This window comes from Phallusia mammillata, chromosome 5 (assembly GCF_965637545.1).
Source record: "Phallusia mammillata chromosome 5, kaPhaMamm4.hap1.1, whole genome shotgun sequence".
NCBI classification, from domain to species: Eukaryota; Metazoa; Chordata; class Ascidiacea; order Phlebobranchia; family Ascidiidae; genus Phallusia; species Phallusia mammillata.
The window spans coordinates 27,626,978-27,644,961 of NC_137256.1; the positions used below are offsets into that span (position 1 = coordinate 27,626,978).

The 17,984-nt window shown below is 35.6% G+C and overlaps 3 protein-coding genes across 5 annotated transcripts; 1 reads left to right on the forward strand and 2 right to left on the reverse strand.

Moving 5' to 3' along the window:
* Positions 1-210: 210 nt before the first annotated feature.
* LOC145229827 (alkaline ceramidase 3-like) lies at positions 211-7,072 on the forward strand. Of its 3 annotated transcripts, XM_080095155.1 has the most exons (8): positions 211-468; positions 646-756; positions 829-881; positions 4,980-5,032; positions 5,238-5,355; positions 5,866-6,023; positions 6,441-6,591; positions 6,869-7,072. In XM_080095155.1, the coding sequence occupies exons 1-8, from the start codon at positions 366-368 to the stop codon at positions 6,914-6,916; spliced, it is 795 nt and encodes a 264-aa protein (XP_079951281.1). In that variant the 5' UTR covers positions 211-365; the 3' UTR covers positions 6,917-7,072. The 3 variants fall into 3 exon arrangements, with proteins under 3 accessions (XP_079951281.1, XP_079951280.1, XP_079951282.1); XM_080095154.1 differs by lacking the exons at positions 211-468; positions 4,980-5,032; positions 5,238-5,355; ... (1 more) ...; positions 6,441-6,591; positions 6,869-7,072 and adding exons at positions 1,287-1,787; positions 2,695-2,883; positions 3,365-3,556; positions 3,815-4,979 and having other exon boundaries at positions 735-756; XM_080095156.1 differs by lacking the exons at positions 211-468; positions 4,980-5,032; positions 5,238-5,355; ... (1 more) ...; positions 6,441-6,591; positions 6,869-7,072 and adding exons at positions 2,695-2,883; positions 3,365-3,556; positions 3,815-4,979 and having other exon boundaries at positions 735-756.
* Positions 7,073-7,354: 282 nt separating this feature from the next.
* On the reverse strand, positions 7,355-13,317 carry LOC145229757 (uncharacterized). Its single transcript, XM_080095084.1, has 3 exons — positions 13,224-13,317; positions 11,399-13,011; positions 7,355-10,396 (listed from the first exon to the last, which is right to left on the reverse strand). The coding sequence occupies exons 2-3, from the start codon at positions 13,002-13,004 to the stop codon at positions 8,241-8,243; spliced, it is 3,762 nt and encodes a 1,253-aa protein (XP_079951210.1). The 5' UTR covers positions 13,005-13,011; positions 13,224-13,317; the 3' UTR covers positions 7,355-8,240.
* Positions 13,318-13,321: 4 nt separating this feature from the next.
* LOC145229498 (uncharacterized) lies at positions 13,322-16,502 on the reverse strand. The gene has a single exon (XM_080094849.1). The coding sequence runs from the start codon at positions 16,307-16,309 to the stop codon at positions 14,267-14,269; it is 2,043 nt and encodes a 680-aa protein (XP_079950975.1). The 5' UTR covers positions 16,310-16,502; the 3' UTR covers positions 13,322-14,266.
* Positions 16,503-17,984: the final 1,482 nt, after the last annotated feature.

Here is a 17,984-nt window from a genome sequence, read left to right on the forward strand (position 1 = left end):
TAGCTGGATAGTTGGCAGACAGGAACAGAACATGTAATATTTGTGTGTTTATTTATCACAAAAAAGGCAATTTATTTATGTTTCTGTGATATTTTATAAAGCAGAATCGTTAAAGTAGTATTTTCACGTACATGTTTCGTCGATTATGAACCAATCGTCTTCGTTTTTTAACAATTAAAGTATTTTTTTGTTTAACTTGTCATCCAACGAAATTTTGTCACCGTAGATATATCGTCTTAATCAACGTTTTACGTGCAATTTAGCTGCGCTCCTACAAAAATGTGACACCGGGATTAATTTAAATACCACGGCAACGAAGAACTCATAATTGAAAAAGTATTTCAAGCATTTTTTACCTTAATTTGATGGCTCCAAGACTTGATGTTTCTGGAATTTGGGGCCCAGTTACATCCACACTTGATTGGTGCGAAGAAAATTACGTCGTAACTCCGTACATCGCTGAATTTTGTGAGTACCGGTTGCTAAATTACTGTCAAAACAAAATAAAACTATTTACTTGTCTTAAATTGTATCTATTATTCAGTACTCATTGCCTATAAAATTTGTAAAAACGGCTTTGTTCACTATGGCATGAAAAATTTTGTGACAAAATGGCCGACACGTTTGTAATATTCTTTTTTGCAGGGAATACTGTGAGCAATGTTATTATGATTTTTCCTCCACTGGTTTGTGCGATTTATTACTGGAGAAAAGGAGTTGAGTTGAGACATGTTCTGACCAGTTTATCATTGCTTGGTACGTAGTGCACAACATTTGCTCTAAACAATCTTTTCTTTTGAATTTTTTAATCAACTATGTTTAATTTAGCTGTTGGACTTGGGTCTTGGATGTTTCACATGACTTTGTGGTATGAAATGCAGGTGGGTGTGATTGCATTTATTAATTTGCTGCTTGTAATCATAGTGAAGTAAAGTTTTGTATAATTATCACAACAAATTTGTTTCAATCTTATTGTGATGTTTTTTATGTCCTAAATTTTGTGATGGTTACTTGTTGCAAAGTTAGTTTTCTAGCACATTGCTCTGTAAACTTTTGTCACCAATATTTAAGATCTGTAAAATAACGCCGCTGCATTATTCGCATATATAAGTTGCAAAACATTAGTGTTCAAGCGCTACTTCAACCTGCTCTAAAACTGGTAAGTTGTAGCTAAAATGATTTCTCTATCTTGTGCTAATGGGGCTCTACAATAAACTTGGGTGAGTTTCAACTGGCTTTAAGAAGATCTTTGTTAATTGTTAAATCTCGACAACAATTATTTACAGTCATAAAATGCTGAATGCTGATGAGATTTTAGAAGCTCCCAGGCCAGCAGAAGGACCCAAAAGAAGACAGCAGAGCAGCAATAGACCGTCACCAAGACGACAGTCTCATTCGCAAGATAGACACATATTAACTGACAGTAGCACAGCGTCCAGCAAACGAGTTTGGATGGCTGTTGTAGCTGCAATGGTTGTTATATTAGTTGGAGGAGGTGTAGCAAGTGGAGTCTTATTCTCTGGTTCAGGAACAGAAGAACAAAACAGTGTTTCGACAGGTTCAGGTTCAACGAGCCAAACAATAGTCTCTTCAGGCACCTCAAATAAACCCAGCTCAGGATCAGGCCCAGCAAAAGCTACGTCTTCATCGTTCAATGAAAGTTACTGGGAGAAAATTCGTGGTGACTGCGGCGTACCTCGGATTAAACCAGAGTTGGTTACAAGTAGAATCGTTGGTGGAACTGAAGCGAAGAAAAACTCATGGCCTTGGCAAATATCATTAGTCAAGTAAGTTTGTTGTTTCATCATTTTTATTCAGGAGTTGTGATTTTTGTTGTTGTTGTTTGTTAAGTATGTTTTTTGTTTTACGTGCATTATAGACTAATTTGTTTTTTGGGCTGATACTAATTATTCTTAGGCAGATACTATTTATCATTACGCAAATAGACTGATAAGTTAAAGTTTAATTTTGATGTTTTATGTAAAGTAAAAGCAGTTACCTATTCCTGGTCAAAGTTCCAAAACTGAATGTGAAGTTACACTGAGGCACATTAAGAGACGAAATACTGCTTTGCAAGTTTTACATGTTTCTGTGTGTCCTTAAACATTAACACACGCTGTAAGAAATTGTGACTAGCCATCTTTTGTGTATGGTTGTGTTTTGCTGTGTAGAATGTTCTTTGGATTTAATTAGGCAACAAAGACTACTAAGTAGATGTAGCTGATTATTGCATGAGCATTTGCCAAAACATTTGAAAAATAAAGCATATTTCTTTTTACAGCCATTTGGGCCATTATTTTCATCATTAAACTTATGAACAGATCTATATATAGCAGTGGTTCTCAAACTGTTTTAACGTACAGTGCATCAAAGAACTAAAAGTTCATTTCTCCACACACTATGAATTTAAACATGAAAAAGTTGTTAAAAAAATGTTAATTTTCAACTTTATGCTGGTTAGCAAAGGTGCTTTTCATTGCCATTAATGCATTAACCAAAATATAAGCTTTAAAATGTTGTCATGCACACCAGTATTTCGTCATGAATCCTTAAACACCAGGGAATTCGTTGCACTATAAAACAGGGAATATTTCGCGGCACCGTTTAAGAGTCACTGAGATATAGTGTTCCAAAGACTATTAATATTTCGAACAATGGACAAAACTTATTTTACCATTTGTATTGTTTGTGCAGGTATAAGGATTATGGTGGTGGATATATCGGGGTTGGACACACATGTGGGGGAACATTGATTGCTCCACGATTTGTCATAACTGCCGCGCATTGCTTCCTAAATTCACTGAGAACCCAAGTCACATCCAATCCAAAAGGATTAAGAGTGCTGATAGGCGCACATAAAAAGTCTGAACTAACAGATGCTACGTAAGTTATGTGTGCTATAAACATTGGAAATATGCAATGCAATATTGTGGTTTAATATTGCCTGTGTTTGGATTATGGTGCTGAAGTAAACATTCAAATAAATGATAAGCTGCAGACAGTGCACACTGTTTCGACCTATAACCTCTCATCAGTGCAGCTGGTGACGAGAGGTCGGCCGTATTGGCTAGTGTAGCCATCCAACACCACTCCAGTTTGTTGGGAGTAACAAGGTAAAAAGTCATGCCTCACCTAGTTTGTGCGATGCCACAACTGGGCATACAGCACAGAGAAAACTGGCAAATAAGTATTGTTTAATTTTTTTTATTATTCTGTTTAACAGTTTATTTGTTCTAATATGCCACACCAAGAGAATATTTAAAATATATATATATTACCTTGAATACAAACGTATGTCACCAGAAGGGAGCACAAATTATATAAGAATAACTTTTTAAACACGTCACACTTTTTGTTTTGACAGAGTGGCGAAAATAAGCCGAATATATCATCATCCGAAGAACAATCTCGCAACGTTCACTCGCACTAAAAAGATTCCAGTTTATGACATCACAGTGTTAAAGCTTGCAATATCAATTAATCCGGATGACGCAAAACCAATCGCTACATTTGCATGTTTGCCAAACCCGGGTGTCCTTCCTGCTACACAAAAACGGTAAAAATATTTATCTGTGTTTTTACCTCCACCAAATAGGTGGACATGGCTGAAAAGTTTTTCTCTAACTACATCAAATAGGTATAAACTGTACAAATACTTGTAATAGAAATAATTTCATATTTTTTTCTGTTATTGTCCAATAGAAAAAACTTTTGTAAAACTAAATTTCATAACTTAACAAACATTCAACTATTTTCCAGTTATTATCTATTTGTCAAAAAAACAAAATTGTAAAATTAATCTGTATTTTTTCAGCTGTTGGGCCACAGGATGGGGAAAAACCCTGGACACAGGCTTTGAAAAAGTTTTAAAACAAACTCCTCAAAAAATATCCTCAGAAGCAGCTTGTAACAAGTTCTATGGAAAAATTTCATATGATGTACATTTGTGTGCACAGATGACCTCTATGGGGACGTGTCAAGGTGACAGTGGTGGGCCGCTGGTTTGTCAAGGAGACGACGGCAAATGGACCCTGTTTGGGGCCACCAGTTTCGGCCCCAACCCTTGTGCGATTGCCCCAGGAGTTTTTGCGAGCGTGTCACATTTTCTTAGTTGGGTTTGTTGTCACTTGGAAAACTATGGCCCATGTGCGAAAGTCAAGTGTACAATGCCAACTTGAATGCTCTTTGCAAACAATAAATTGGCAAAGTTTGTGACTACTTAGGAAAAGCGCTGTGCAGAATTTTCTGTTTAAGCAACTGCTTCTGTTTTTTATTCGGTGTTTTTATTTTTGCATGGCGGAAGTGCTGAATTGTTTTTGTTGACATTGTCAGGCCAATGGTGGTGGTCATTAGTTGGTTTGGTCAATTTTATTTCACACTCTTAATGTATTTTAAACTAAATTTGTGGTTGTGCTTTGGTTGGTTCCCTCTTTCTATTCAATTGCTGAATGATGTAACCATTACTTGTACCAAACTGATTGTGGCCAAAAACTATTGAATCCTATAAATACAGAAGGTTTAAACAAAACATACAAATTGCCTGATCCACTATTTCCTTATTTTTATTTCATCTGTTGTTTTCTCTGCAGTAACAACTTCTACTTTGCATGCATTGTATTGTAATAACATTTACAATATACCCAGAATTTTTGGAAATTGTTTCAGTTTTGCACAAGCTGTACTCGGCATTCTGTGTGAATAAAAACAGTTGCAATCTAGAGTTTGAAAGTGTAAAATTCATTTAAACATGTATGTTTTGAACGCTGGACTTGAATTCAGGTTTGCAGTTTAAGAACACATTTGTGTAGTACTGTAGAATCTAGTACCTTGAAATGGCCTGCTGTACTATGATTTATATATGAGTGTGCCATGATCGCTGGTCTGCATGAATGCTTCATGGCTGATCCCAGTTATGAATATATATGTTTATCTTAGTTGCTGAACTGTGTAAGTTTTTACTCTTTAATGTTTTCTTTCAGCTGTTGGACGAACTACCGATGATTTATGGAACTTGTGTGTTTCTTTACTCTCTGTAAGTATTCCAAGTTAATTGTGAACCTGAGGGTCCTATAATCTGCTTGGACTAAAATGTTTTAAACAGTGTGTTGTCCAGATTTTGTTGTATTTTATATATTCTGTCACAGTATAAAATTGGGTTAAAAACATGTCTTGCTTACTCATATTTTTTTTTGGAAAATTATCTACACTTTGCTTTTCCAACTTGTGTTATTCTACAGCCATCACCATGACAAACCTCGTAAGAGCAGGAATCTGGTGTACCTTGTTGCCTTGTGCTTTTGTAGTGTTGCTGTCACTGTGATATATCTTATGTGGAAAAACCCAGTCTTCCACCAGGTAAGCATGTTATATGATTGAAGTCCAAAAACTGGTACAAATCTTAGCACTTCCATCCATTTTTTAAAAGTTTTCAGGCATAATTAAAATAAACCACTTCAGGGCTGATACCATTGGTGTTGTATTGAATCAGCCGGTCACCAAGCATTCACATATGGCAAGGCACAAAAATCTAGCCTGCGGTGAGATTCAAACCCATTGCAAGAGTCTTTCTGGGACTCGCGCTCTAAATTCATAACTGGGATCAGCCCTGAGGCGTCTATGTAGCCAGTTACCAAGCATTCTTCTAAGCTTTCAATGGCCTACTGTACTGTGATTTATAATTGAGTGTGTCGCGATTGCTGGCCTGCATGAACAGTTCAGGGCTGATCCCAGTTACAACTTATGTTCCTTCTAATTAACATAAACTGAGTAACACACAAGCATTTTTGTCACTGCTCAGATAACAAACTTGTATACATTGCATAAACTGGGCTGTATTGGAGCAATAAAATTTTTTGTCCATTTCAGGTTTGTTATGCACTGTTGGTTGCTGCTTTGGTGTATGAAGCGATTGTTGCTTGCGGAAATTACCCAGCCATCCAACCCTTAGTTTTGATGTCTGTAGGATTTTATGCATTTGGATTTTTCCTGTGGAATGTGGACAATATTTTTTGCTCACATTTGAGGTACATTGGTTTTTTGATAAAGTTCTTTATTGATAAAGTACAAATGCCAATGATAAGAATACATATTTGTCATATTATCTGACTAATCCAACTGGCGATCTCTGGACAACAGTGAAACAAAGTGACAGACAATCTATATTCATTAACACCATATTGATATTAAAATGAGGATGTTTGGTAGATTTGTACCAAGTCTGCATTCTAACCTGTTTACTGACTGTTTATGATGAGTATCCAACAATAAAAATACCAGACCCAGAACAATGTTATCAAGGTGGATTGTTTGGATATTGCACTACTTTGTAGGCCAACTGTACTGAAATTTTTACACCTATCTATTATATATGGCCTGCACTTTAAGGCTAATGTCAGTCAATCATATGTGTTTACACTTAAAACGAATTTTCTTTGTTTTAGGAAATTTCGGAACAAAAGCCACTTTGACACTGGCATGGTTTTCCAGCTTCACGCATGGTGGCATATTTTTACTGGGTTTGCCACGTATTTGCACGTCTTGTTTTCATGCCATGCCAGACTCTTGCATTTGAGGACACATTGCTCAATTAAGGTAAAACATCAAGTATTTAACTTTTTGGTGATATGCAAAAATGTAAGAAATAAACAAGTACATATAATTCATGTTAATCACATTCTATTTTTTTATGAATTTATCCAAATAATGTTTCAGGAACAGAATATACAGGTTTTACAGAACTTGCAAATCAAAGTTTATGCAATTTTGTTGTTTTTGTTTTTATTTAGTTTAGCTAAAGTCTATCTGGCAAGTTTCATAATTTTTGTTACAGAACTTAATTATTTTGTAATATACCGTTTTCCCCTTGCAGAGGCTGGGAGGTTTTTGGCCGTATCTTGAAATTGGAAAAACTCCATAACATATGCACTCCATAATTTGGAAGTATTCAATGTATTTTTGGATTGGAAAGTCCACAATGTATGCAATTTTAGTTGGATTTTAAGTTTTGTGATGTTATTGTTGCTTTGACTTTTATCGTTGAGTTCATCAATAAAAATATTTATCTATTTTACAACGTTGTATAGTTCATTGTGTCTCAAGACTTTTAAATTTATATCTTCATTTTACATAACATTTATTTGTCCTCTTTTTTATTTTTGCTGGGCAGGCAATGCATGAACACGTTATGCTCACAATGATTCGACCATTGAGCCGTCTGCCATATTGCTTGTCTGCCAAATCACTTTCTGCAAGATTTTTTAAACATGACTTCAGTTAAAGCAAATTTAACTGCTTTAACTGGGTTGCTAAGCTTACTAACTGTGCTAACCTTTTTAATTTAGGTGTAACAATGATGCAAAAAGCCACATAGTTTTATTACAAAAAATATCTACAGTGTGTTTTGAAACAAAATTTGCTTTGTTGAAAACAGTGGAGTCATTTGCATAAAGATGTGAAGAAAATACTTTAAATAGGAAATTTGGTAAGTTAAATGTGAGCAGCAACAGTGTATGCCATTTATATGTATGTGCAGTGACAAGATATTGGCCAGTCTACAACACTCCAGTTTGTTGGGTTGGGAGTAACAGGCTTTTAAGCCATGAATCACAGTTACATGTTTGACTGAAGAAATATTTAAAACTTTGCCAGTAAGGCAAGTAAATTTGGTAAAAGACTCTAAACAAAAATATGATTTCACTCGTACAAACAATACAACCGACACAAATTAGGTGACAACATAAAAACAACAACTAAAAAGTGGCCATGGGGCTAATATAGGTGAGTTTATCATTATGCCTCAAATATATAGTTTGGAATGCATACGAACTATCAACACATAAGCAACAAAAAGTATTTTGGCGTTTAATAATAGTCATAAACAGGTAAAATAAGTTCATTTGGTGAACCTTCATGAACAGTTTGTTGTACTCCTAATCGTGTTTTTAAATATTTACTCTTGGAATGCATAAAAACTATTAACACTTCCTTAACTTATAAGTAAGCAAGAAAGTTGTTTGGTATTCCATCCAGCGGTGGGATTCAGTTTTTTTGTCAGCCGGTTCCATCACAAAAGTCATATTTTTTTTGTTGGGTTTGTTACAAAAGAGCTGATCTCATAAAATATTGTGAGACTGTTCTAGAAAACCGGCTGAATCTCACCACTGATTCCATCACTATGCACAATGATGTGCATTACTAAAAACAATACAGAATTTTTGTTTGCTTATAAATGTGTTGCACACTTAAATTGTGTTGTCAAATTGTTTGTTTAAATGCACGAGCATCTGCATCGGGTCCTCATCGCCATCGTGTAGTGGTGCAAGCATAACTTGTTGGACGGCCTGGGCCACATTTTCATGGGCAGGCTTCGGGAGAAGTGAACTTGATTCATCTCTATCGCTTTCCATCGAACTAAACGCTGAATCGGTTGCCGGTATGTCGCTCGGTGGGTGGATTTCAATCAAACCAGGGTTGACCATGGGAAAGTTTTCTTTTATTTCCTGCAGTTTGTCATGGTTTCGGAGATTAAAGTATCCGCTCTCGTCAAAAACAATATCATCCTCTGGTTTTCTACAAGGAAAACCTTTTGCATCTTCCATCTCAGCCAATTCAATTGCTCTTTTTTTATAAGGTTCGGCTACATCCACGATCGGTTCAATGTCAATATTTCTCACCGTAAAATTATCCGGCATCATGTTACTGATGTTTATAGCAGGTTTCTCAAGTTTTGGGTCGAAGTTTTCTATAGACTGGATGAGAGCAATACCACTTTTACTTTTTAAGTAACTTTCTTCTTTCGCCTTTTCAAACTGTCGACTTTCACCGGGTTGATATTTTTCCTTGTCAGTCAAGCGGAACACCAAACTCTCAAGATCTTTCATCAAATAAAACAACTTCAACGTCCAATCTGCCACATCGTTTACTTTCGTGCAATAATAGTCAAACGTGACAAAACAATTCTTGCCAAAATTGGGTGACAAAAAACTTGATCTTTTAACATTTGCCATCACAGCTGTGAACAAATCTAATACTCCTTCCTTTTCGGTCATGAAGTTCCCCTCTTGAATTGCATTCATGGCGTTGATTGCTTGCGGCGAAAGAACGATTATCAGCTTGTCGGCTTTCAATGCTTTTTCAATCCATGTTACAGTTCCTTTTGCCATTTCTACTTGCTCCCACAAGTGAAAAATTACCTTGAATCCGAGCTCTTCCTGCAGAAACTCAGCAAACTTTAGGATAACAGTTTCATGAGCAAAACAATCAGGTGCAAAAACAAGGAAAATTTGTTTTCTCGTAAAAAGTTGTTCAGGAACTTTTTCAAGACTTTGATCAGATGTATTTAAATGGGCTCTGCTTGACACAAGATCTTTTAATTTTTTGGTTTTACGGAGATAGCAAAGAATCAAGGTGCTTCCCACCGCGGAAATAATCACCATTACAGAAACTATGATAATTATTTTAATCAAATCACCAGAATTTTTATCACACTGCAGAAGTGTGAATTCGACCTCACGTCTTATGTCCGACCTGTTTGAGCCCCACAGACTGATAGTAAAGTTATTTTTCCAGTCTACAGAATCTGGGATCTGTACCGAAATTGTGTCGTTCAGTTTTAGGTCTTCTTTGATTGTTTCCATTTGGCAAGGATGCGCTTTGTCATCAGTTTTAAGGCAGAGCAACAAACTTGCAGTTCTGCCATATTCAACTGGTACGTTATAATGATAAGTAACACTTCGATTACTGCAAACTTTATCGGAAATTTCTGCTTTAAATTGCCGGAGCAGAATACATTCTGTGACATTTGCCAGTCTGACATCCTCGCAGCCTGGAATTTTGATTTCAAAATTTAGAAAGCCATCATCAAGAGCTATGTGTGGGAAAGGCAAACTACTAATTTGGACAACAAACTTTTCTCCAGGTTTTACTGACGTTCCTAAAATTTTGCCGTAAGAGTCATGGTGAAAAATTGCTTTTACGTGTTTGAAGAAGTCCAGTTTTGTGTGCAGACAGTAATACACCGTGTAGACTTTGGTGCCTTCCCATTTGACTACAGTGATACTGTAACCAACCAAATGCTCCACGGTGGCATCGTGTGTCGGTCCCCATGTAAAGTTCAGTGCAATGTGTGTTGTATTGTCTGTCGGCTCCGTGTACAAATACCAGTTTGGATTTCTGGTGTAAACCCTTTTAGGCCTAGTTGGGTTGTAAGACTCCTTGCCACAGACTTTGTCCTGCACAGTGCACAGAATATAATTCCTTGTGCCTTGTTGTGCTTGAAACCCATCAGCATATGTTGTGCAGTTGTTGTGGTTTAAACCAAAGCCAAGCACACTTGTGGTAATTTTCAGCAGTATTACCACTAACAACCACATTGTTTTACATCCTAAGTTTTTTTGCACTAAAAACAATAAAAACATGATTTAGAGAGAATACAAAATTGCATACAGTTTGAAATACAATGGTAATTAATGTGGCAGTTACAAATACATGTGGCGGAATGTAACGGAACATTGTTTGCTACATGAAGTACCCAAAAAACAAAACATAATACAATACTTTGCTCACTAAATATTCAGTTTGTCCAAAAAATTGCATCACTAACAAACCTAACATACAAAAAACTGTACAAGGAAACAATAAAATCTTAGTGGATAATCTCATAGTTGTTAAGTTTCTGTGGCATTTGGTTATGTGCAAAAAATATGGATTGACAAAGTGAAGTGGAGGATAGTGTACTGCGAATAGCGGAAACTGTTATAGTAGTTGTATTGTGTTTCTCTGTGATAAGTTTTCCACATACAATATTTCAACTAGAAACTGTGTTTTTACAAGTATTTAAGTATTACACCATGAATGGTTATTGCAAGGAGAGAATAATCCTAGATTTGAAATGGTTACAAGCTTTGCTATAATGGTTGTAGGTTTACAAACTTCATATGTGTGATATTTGCTACTTTCTAGCTTGAGGTAAAAAGTGTCGAACGCACCATACAACAAATCAGCAACAGAACCAGTGGAATATTAAGTGCATGTTGTAAAGTAACATAAAAACGGCAGGCGTGGCATAGAAAGTACGATGTTAAGGTTAAAAATATAAAGTTTACAGCAATGGAAGACAGTTTGCAGGTAAAGTTGCTTTGTTCCACTGGGCTTGTTCAACATAGGCAAGATTAAACAATCATAAACAGGAAGGCAGTGAATAGAAATAATGTGGAAATTGTACATGATTGATCTTTAGTACAGAAGCTCACTCAAGCTCATTTATGCAATAGAAAACTGGGTAAAATCTGACTTTTCAACAAACATAAACAAGAAGTAAATGGCAGTAAATAAAAATAGTGTGGAAATTGTAAATGGCTGAAGTTTAGTACAGAAGCTTCACCAAGCTCGAAAATCATTTATACAACAGAATACTGATTAAAATCTGACTCTTTGGAAAGTAATTTGCTTTGTTCATGTATTGATTCTCGTTGTTTAGGATTGTAAAATCTGCAACAGTCTTCAATGCACTGATCAAGCATTTGTCGGCATCCAGTGTTGGAATTCAACTTTCCAAAACAACTTTTCTTTTGAGTAGAAATGAGATTCAAAAATTTGTGAAAATCTTTCATTAATTTGTAAAGTTTGACCGAGCTGTTGCCGAGATTTGGTGGTGTGACTTTGTGGTAGGGAAAAGAGACAAAAAAGTACTTATTTAAATTACGTTTCATAATTATATCTTGTTTAGCATGGCTGTACACAGGAGAAAACATGTCGGTTTGAGTTACTTTATGCAAAGCTGATGTTAGTTTAGCAGCAGCTGGTGACCAAACAAAAATAATACTCTGCGACATTTTCATCGCGTTTTCCATCCACAGAACCGGGTCTTTAAATGTTTTGTCTTGATTCCACAAATGGAAATTAATTTGCATGTGAAAATCATGGTAGAGAAGATCGGCAAACTTTAAAACAACCTGTTTGTGAAATTCACAATCCGGTACAAAGAGTAAATAAACTGAGCAGTTTTGGGGACCAAGGGTTGAGTCTTCCTTGCACTGCTTTTGCCTCAACTTGAAACAAACGAAAACAAATAATGGAAGCAGAAGAACGAAAACAATGGGTATTATGACATAATATACAGGTGTTTTATGTGAAGCACAAAAAGGAATTGTAAAATCTACATCAACTTGAAGTGGGTTTTGTGGGTAATTCCTCACTATCACCAGTTGAAACGTGAAGTTTTTTTTTTCATTAAGTTCCTTTGGAAGCTGACATAAAAAGTTCCCCTTAAGTTTTGTCTCAGTGCTAGAAAAAACATCACAGAGTATATGTTGAGGTGTGCCTGATTTCAACAGAGAAATAAAGAATTCTAAACCCTTGTACATTTTTGGGATGCTGTAACCCAGTTTTACTGTTTGATTTTGGCAAAATATTTCAGAGATATTCCACTGGAATTGTGTAAATATTGCACATTCAGGGGTTAATTCCTGCAAAAGTTTGTTACTGCACTTTGGTATTTGGACTTGTGTCATATAACTAGCATCGGATGTTATGTAAGGTAGAGCAGCAATAGTAACATCGAAAACATCGTCAGGCAAAACATCATTTGGGCTATTTCTTCCATAATAGTCATATATAAATTCTGCCGGTGTGTTTGATTGTGATGTGAGACAGAAATAGATGGTATATGTTTGGAGTGTCAACAATCGTTCGTTCGTTATTGAGATCTCGAAACCGGATATAGATTTGAGGTTTTCAACAGACCATGAAATATTCAAAGCAATTGACAATTTTCCTGAATTTTCATTCTTGTACAAATACCACTTGACAAATGATGATGGCTGCTGATTGGCTGCATTGTTTTCCCATGATGCTTTGGGGCATTTAGTCAAACTATTTTTGCAGTGGCTCAGATTTGTTGGAAAACTTCTAAACGCAGGTGTTGAGCAGTCGTTGTGGAAACGTGGCTCAATGATGTCACAAGCTTGGGATGAAGTCAGAAAAAACAGAAACAACTTCAGATTCATGTCCGTACTACAAAGAAACAGAACTTGTGATAAAATGGCAGCAGAATTGGTTGGTTTACTAATTGGCGCCTACTTTTTTGTGAAGTTTATTTCATTTGTCATTTAAGCAACTTTATACTATTAAAACATTTGTTTACACCTACTACTTTTTTATGTTTAGTAAGTTTTAAAATTAATCATTTAAGCAACTTTATATCACTAAGACATACAATAGTTTACCTTCATTGATGGTTTTGCATTTTCTGGACTTTTATACTTCAAACACATTAAGTAAAAATTTAATTCACTACATTTTTACAAAAAAGGAAAAAGATAACCTAAATAAACAGAAAATTGGTTTAAAAAGTGCATCCAGTTAAAAAGGCATAATTTTAAAACAATTCAAAGCACAAAAACAGTGATTTAAAGAGTTAAACTTGAAGCAAAAACAAAAAGTGTACAAATTAGATTGCATAAGCACCAACTTTTGACAACACCAAAAAAAAACTAAAAAAAAATTAGACAATAGAGCCACAAATGCATTTGCCATACCACAAATAATAAACTTGCACAAATAGTTTGGCTATTATTTCTTCTATGCTTAGCCAACAATGTGAAGAATGTAATTATTACGAAACAGATTTTACTACTATTTCACCAAAAAGTTTTACAATCCAAAACGTAAATGTTGTTCACTTGGCAAGTTTGAAGAAAACCACCTTTAAACAAATCATGAAATTGACTGTCACAGTTTGTGATGAGGAACCCGTGGACAATAAGAAGGGGAAGTGATAGTCAAAGTTCTCTAAATAGAACATTTTTTATGGCAGAGTGATTCTCTAAATGTTAAGTACGAGGGAAAAGGAGGGGCCAGTCACTGCCATCCAAGCTTAAACTTTGTCTCTGAGTTTGGTGACAAGTACAATTTCTCCTCCATACAAACTTAATACATTGAAGTGATAACTTTGTGCTTTGGTGAAGTAAGTGTAAGTGAGATCTCCTTACTTGTTACTGGAGCATATATGACCTTGGTCCACAAACAATGACCTTCAATTTTGTTCACCATAACCTTCTAATATTGCATGATACTTCCACGCTTGTTAACTGTTTTAACACACTTGTGCAATTATGTTTTCTTTTACGAAGCAGGTTATTGATTTTTACCGAGCACAAGGAGAGTCACATTTCAAATTTTTAAGGTTAACACAGTGGTTCTATTAGGATTTCATAAAAGGCCACAAAGTTATAAAAAAACACAGAATTTGGTTCGAGGAAAGTGAAATTCATTTTGGATGAGAATAATACCCAGATTCTTGTTTGTTCGCTTGTGTGTCAGAGTCAGAAATACAATCGTTGGGCATTTCTTGGTTAAAAGGTCCTAGTGGAAGTGAACCATCCAACAAACTAACGCTACTATCACTGCTTCCAATAGATCTGTCGTCGGCAAAATGAATATCAGCTTGAACATGTAAATTACTATTGTTTCTTTCCCCCACATCAGTTTGATTGCTTCGTTCAGTTTCTAAACTTGTTGCATCTGTGTAAGTCTCTGAATGGCTGGATGTGCTTGACTGCACAACATTATCAGAAATCCCGTTACTTGAATTCACTTCCACATTAACACTGCCGCAAGTTTCCTCACACTGTTCGAGGGATAGAATGCTTTCTGTTGAGCCAACTTCTTGATTTGCATTTGAATGTGAATTATGAATCAAAAAGTTGTCGATTGCTGTCCGTAATGCTATTCCATACTTGGTTTTATTTGGTTTACTAAATCCCCGAATTTTGCTGTTAATTGACTGTCCTTGGGCGTGGAATTGTTCAACATTGATTAATTTAAAATACAACTTTTCAAAATTATTTAGGTCAAGTCCAATTTGGTAAATTTCTAAATCGTTGATAGTCACAGTGGAGTTTGTTGTATTTCGAGAAAACATACAGCGGAAAAAATTATTTGGTTGCTGTAGCATGTTTCGGTTTGAGTAAATTGAAACAGTTTTACAAATCTCTCTGTCGAGCTCTGGGACTTCGAGCTCTTGTTTATCTTCATTATTAATCTCCTCAAATACTCTTTGTAAAGCTGGTGACCAAATTGTTAAAACTTTGTGGCTTTTTTCAAGTGACTTTAATATCCAGTCTGCAACACTGAGGTGAATTTGACGTGAGTCGAGCAAATGGCAAATCACTTTAAACTTTAAATCATCTTGAAGAAACTTGGCAAAAGTCCGGCAAAGCTCGGTGTGTAACCTGTTGTCTTCCATCAGAATGAGAAATATTGTTGTTTCTTGTGCATGCGTTGATTCTCTTGCAAGATCTGTTATATTTATGAGAGGGTGAAATTTTATGGAGTTCTGTGCACGCTTTGTTCGTTTGCAAATAAAAATAATACAAACTGCACAAACTCCTGCAACGAGTAACGAGATAAAAATCACCAAACGCAATTGAGCTTTTTCCTCTTCATGCTGTAGACATTGTAGAAATGACACTTGTACAGTTCTATGCAAATAATACCTTTGTGCAGCAAAAACTTTCACAGTGTAGTTTTGATTCAAGTCAGCACCGGCAAACGACAAAGATTTTGTGCCTGTTCGTCCAACAACTTTTCCTATGACTTTGTCGCAATGCTCTACATCTTTCAATATGTAACACACCAATATTTGTGTAATATTTCCAAGTTCCTCTGGAATACTGTACGACAAAACAACAGTTTTTGTGTCACAATGCTGAGAATAAACTGAAACTGAAAACTTCTTTTGGACAACACAAGTCTCCATGCTATGAAACTTTGCATAAGAACAATCAGGAATGGAGATGGTTTCCTGAGATTGACGCATATTCGGCAAATTGTAAAGAATAACACTGAATTTGTCCCCTGGCTCAACTGTGTAGGATTTGTATAATCCAAAGCAATCATGATTCAAAACTACTTTAACATTTTTGAGGAAATCCAATTTCTTGTCCAGACAAAAGTTCACTGAGTAGTTTTGTGGAGTTTTCATTTTGTCAGCTGTGGACAGTTGTACGACATCCAGCTTGAACCCAGTTAGAGCTTCCATGGTAACGTCCTCAACAGGCTCCATAGAAATGTTAAGTCCTATTTGAAATCTGCGCAAGAACAACTCCACAGTCAGTTCCGGGGGATTTTTTGGACCACCAACTCCTGACTGACAATCATCATTTGTGACCTCACAATCAACACGGTAATTTTTTCTCGGTGTGTCGATACCTTTAGTAATTACTGAGCAGTTTTTCGGACATTGTTGTCCTAAAGAGCAACTTGTTAGCAGCAAAACCAGACCCACAATATTCAATTTATAAGTCATCATTGAGCCCAGTTGATAAATACACAAATCAAGTCATTCTGTTTTTCTGTCCATTCAAAAAAAACTAATGATTTGCATAAAAAGGCCATTAGTGTGGCAAAAATATCTGCAACACTTTCTTTGTCCTGTCCATTGCAAATTTCATGGCTCTACATTCTAATGGAATACTTATAAAATATGAAATAAATTTTATGACAAATCTGTAAGTGAAAATATTTTAATAAACTTTCAATATGCTATCCACAGCAAATAAGACTTGAAACAACATTCTACCAGGTGTTCTTGGTCTGTTATGAAACTTTCATTGAACAGGAGTTATAAGCAAAACATTCTGTCAAAACAGACCTTACTGTGGCTATGACAAAAAACAACTTCAAAATTTTTGTCTAAATGTACAAGCAAAAAAAACCATACACACTCTAAAAACTGTGGTAAACTTTACTGACTTGGTGCTGCTAAAGACATAAACTCACGTAATTTTAGCTTCAAAACTTCTATCTTACGTAACAAGCCAAATAATATATCATTTCATGAAAACACTGAAAAACTACATACAGTCAAACAGTTTTATTTCACAAACTGCTAAAGAACACAAAACTAGAAACGTGTAAACATTTTCTTTGGAAACTCCGCTAACAACATCTATACCGAGGGTTTTCCTTGCTTGAGCACACAAATATGTTTACTGGGCAAACTGAAATTCGGTCTATTCATTAAGGTTGGTTCATCGATACCGAAATCTTGTATGCAAATCTGGTTGAAACCCGTCTACATGTTAATTACCTTTAGTTTCGAGTCAGGTGTGCGGATATTTTCTACTGCTTTATGTAACACCTTTAAATATACATATCTTAACTGGTAATTTCTACTTGTAGACAAAATTGATGAGTTAAAACACTTTTTTAGCGGAACTATTTTTGACAGAAAAATTGAGTTGCTTTGTTTAAGTTTCGGTTGTGGGTAATCCCCATGCATTTACATTTTTTGATTTATTTATGGAGTGGGAATATTTAAAACGTGCCGAACACTCAAAGAATATGTCCACACAAAAGCACAACAATTATGTGGAGATTATACATTTAGCGTGGAACGGTTTGAGTACAAACCACTTTATTTTTTTAGTGCCAAATGCCCACTTGGGTTACGTCAAATGACCATTTCTAAATATGCTGACTCTACATAATTTTATCTTAGCATGAGTCGCCCATTACAAATGCCTGCCTTGGGGCGGAATTGTTACATCAGATACTTTGCTTTGAGCCCAAACTATCGAAGGTTTTCGATCATTCGTATGCTGATCACCAATAGCAACCAATGTACCAATGGGGGAAATGTACAGTAAAACTTTCCAAATTGAGCAGCGCAAGCAATCAGTGTTAAACTTAAAGATCGCTTTAGTGTAACGTAACTACCTTGGCCAATCAAATTAAGCCAGAGTTGTAGGGTCGGGCTTTTAAGGTTCATAGTGATCCCTCCTTGTGTTATGTGTGCGTGATCATCACTCAATAAAACTTAACTTCACTTGGTTCAATTCTGAATACTAAACTATCTGGACTTGTTTATTACGATACAAGATTAAATATGTTAGCAAATTGATCGTTAGTATATTATATTGTCGTATGATTTCCACGTATCCAAAACTTAGATGTGATCGGATATATTTTGAAACCAGTCGCTG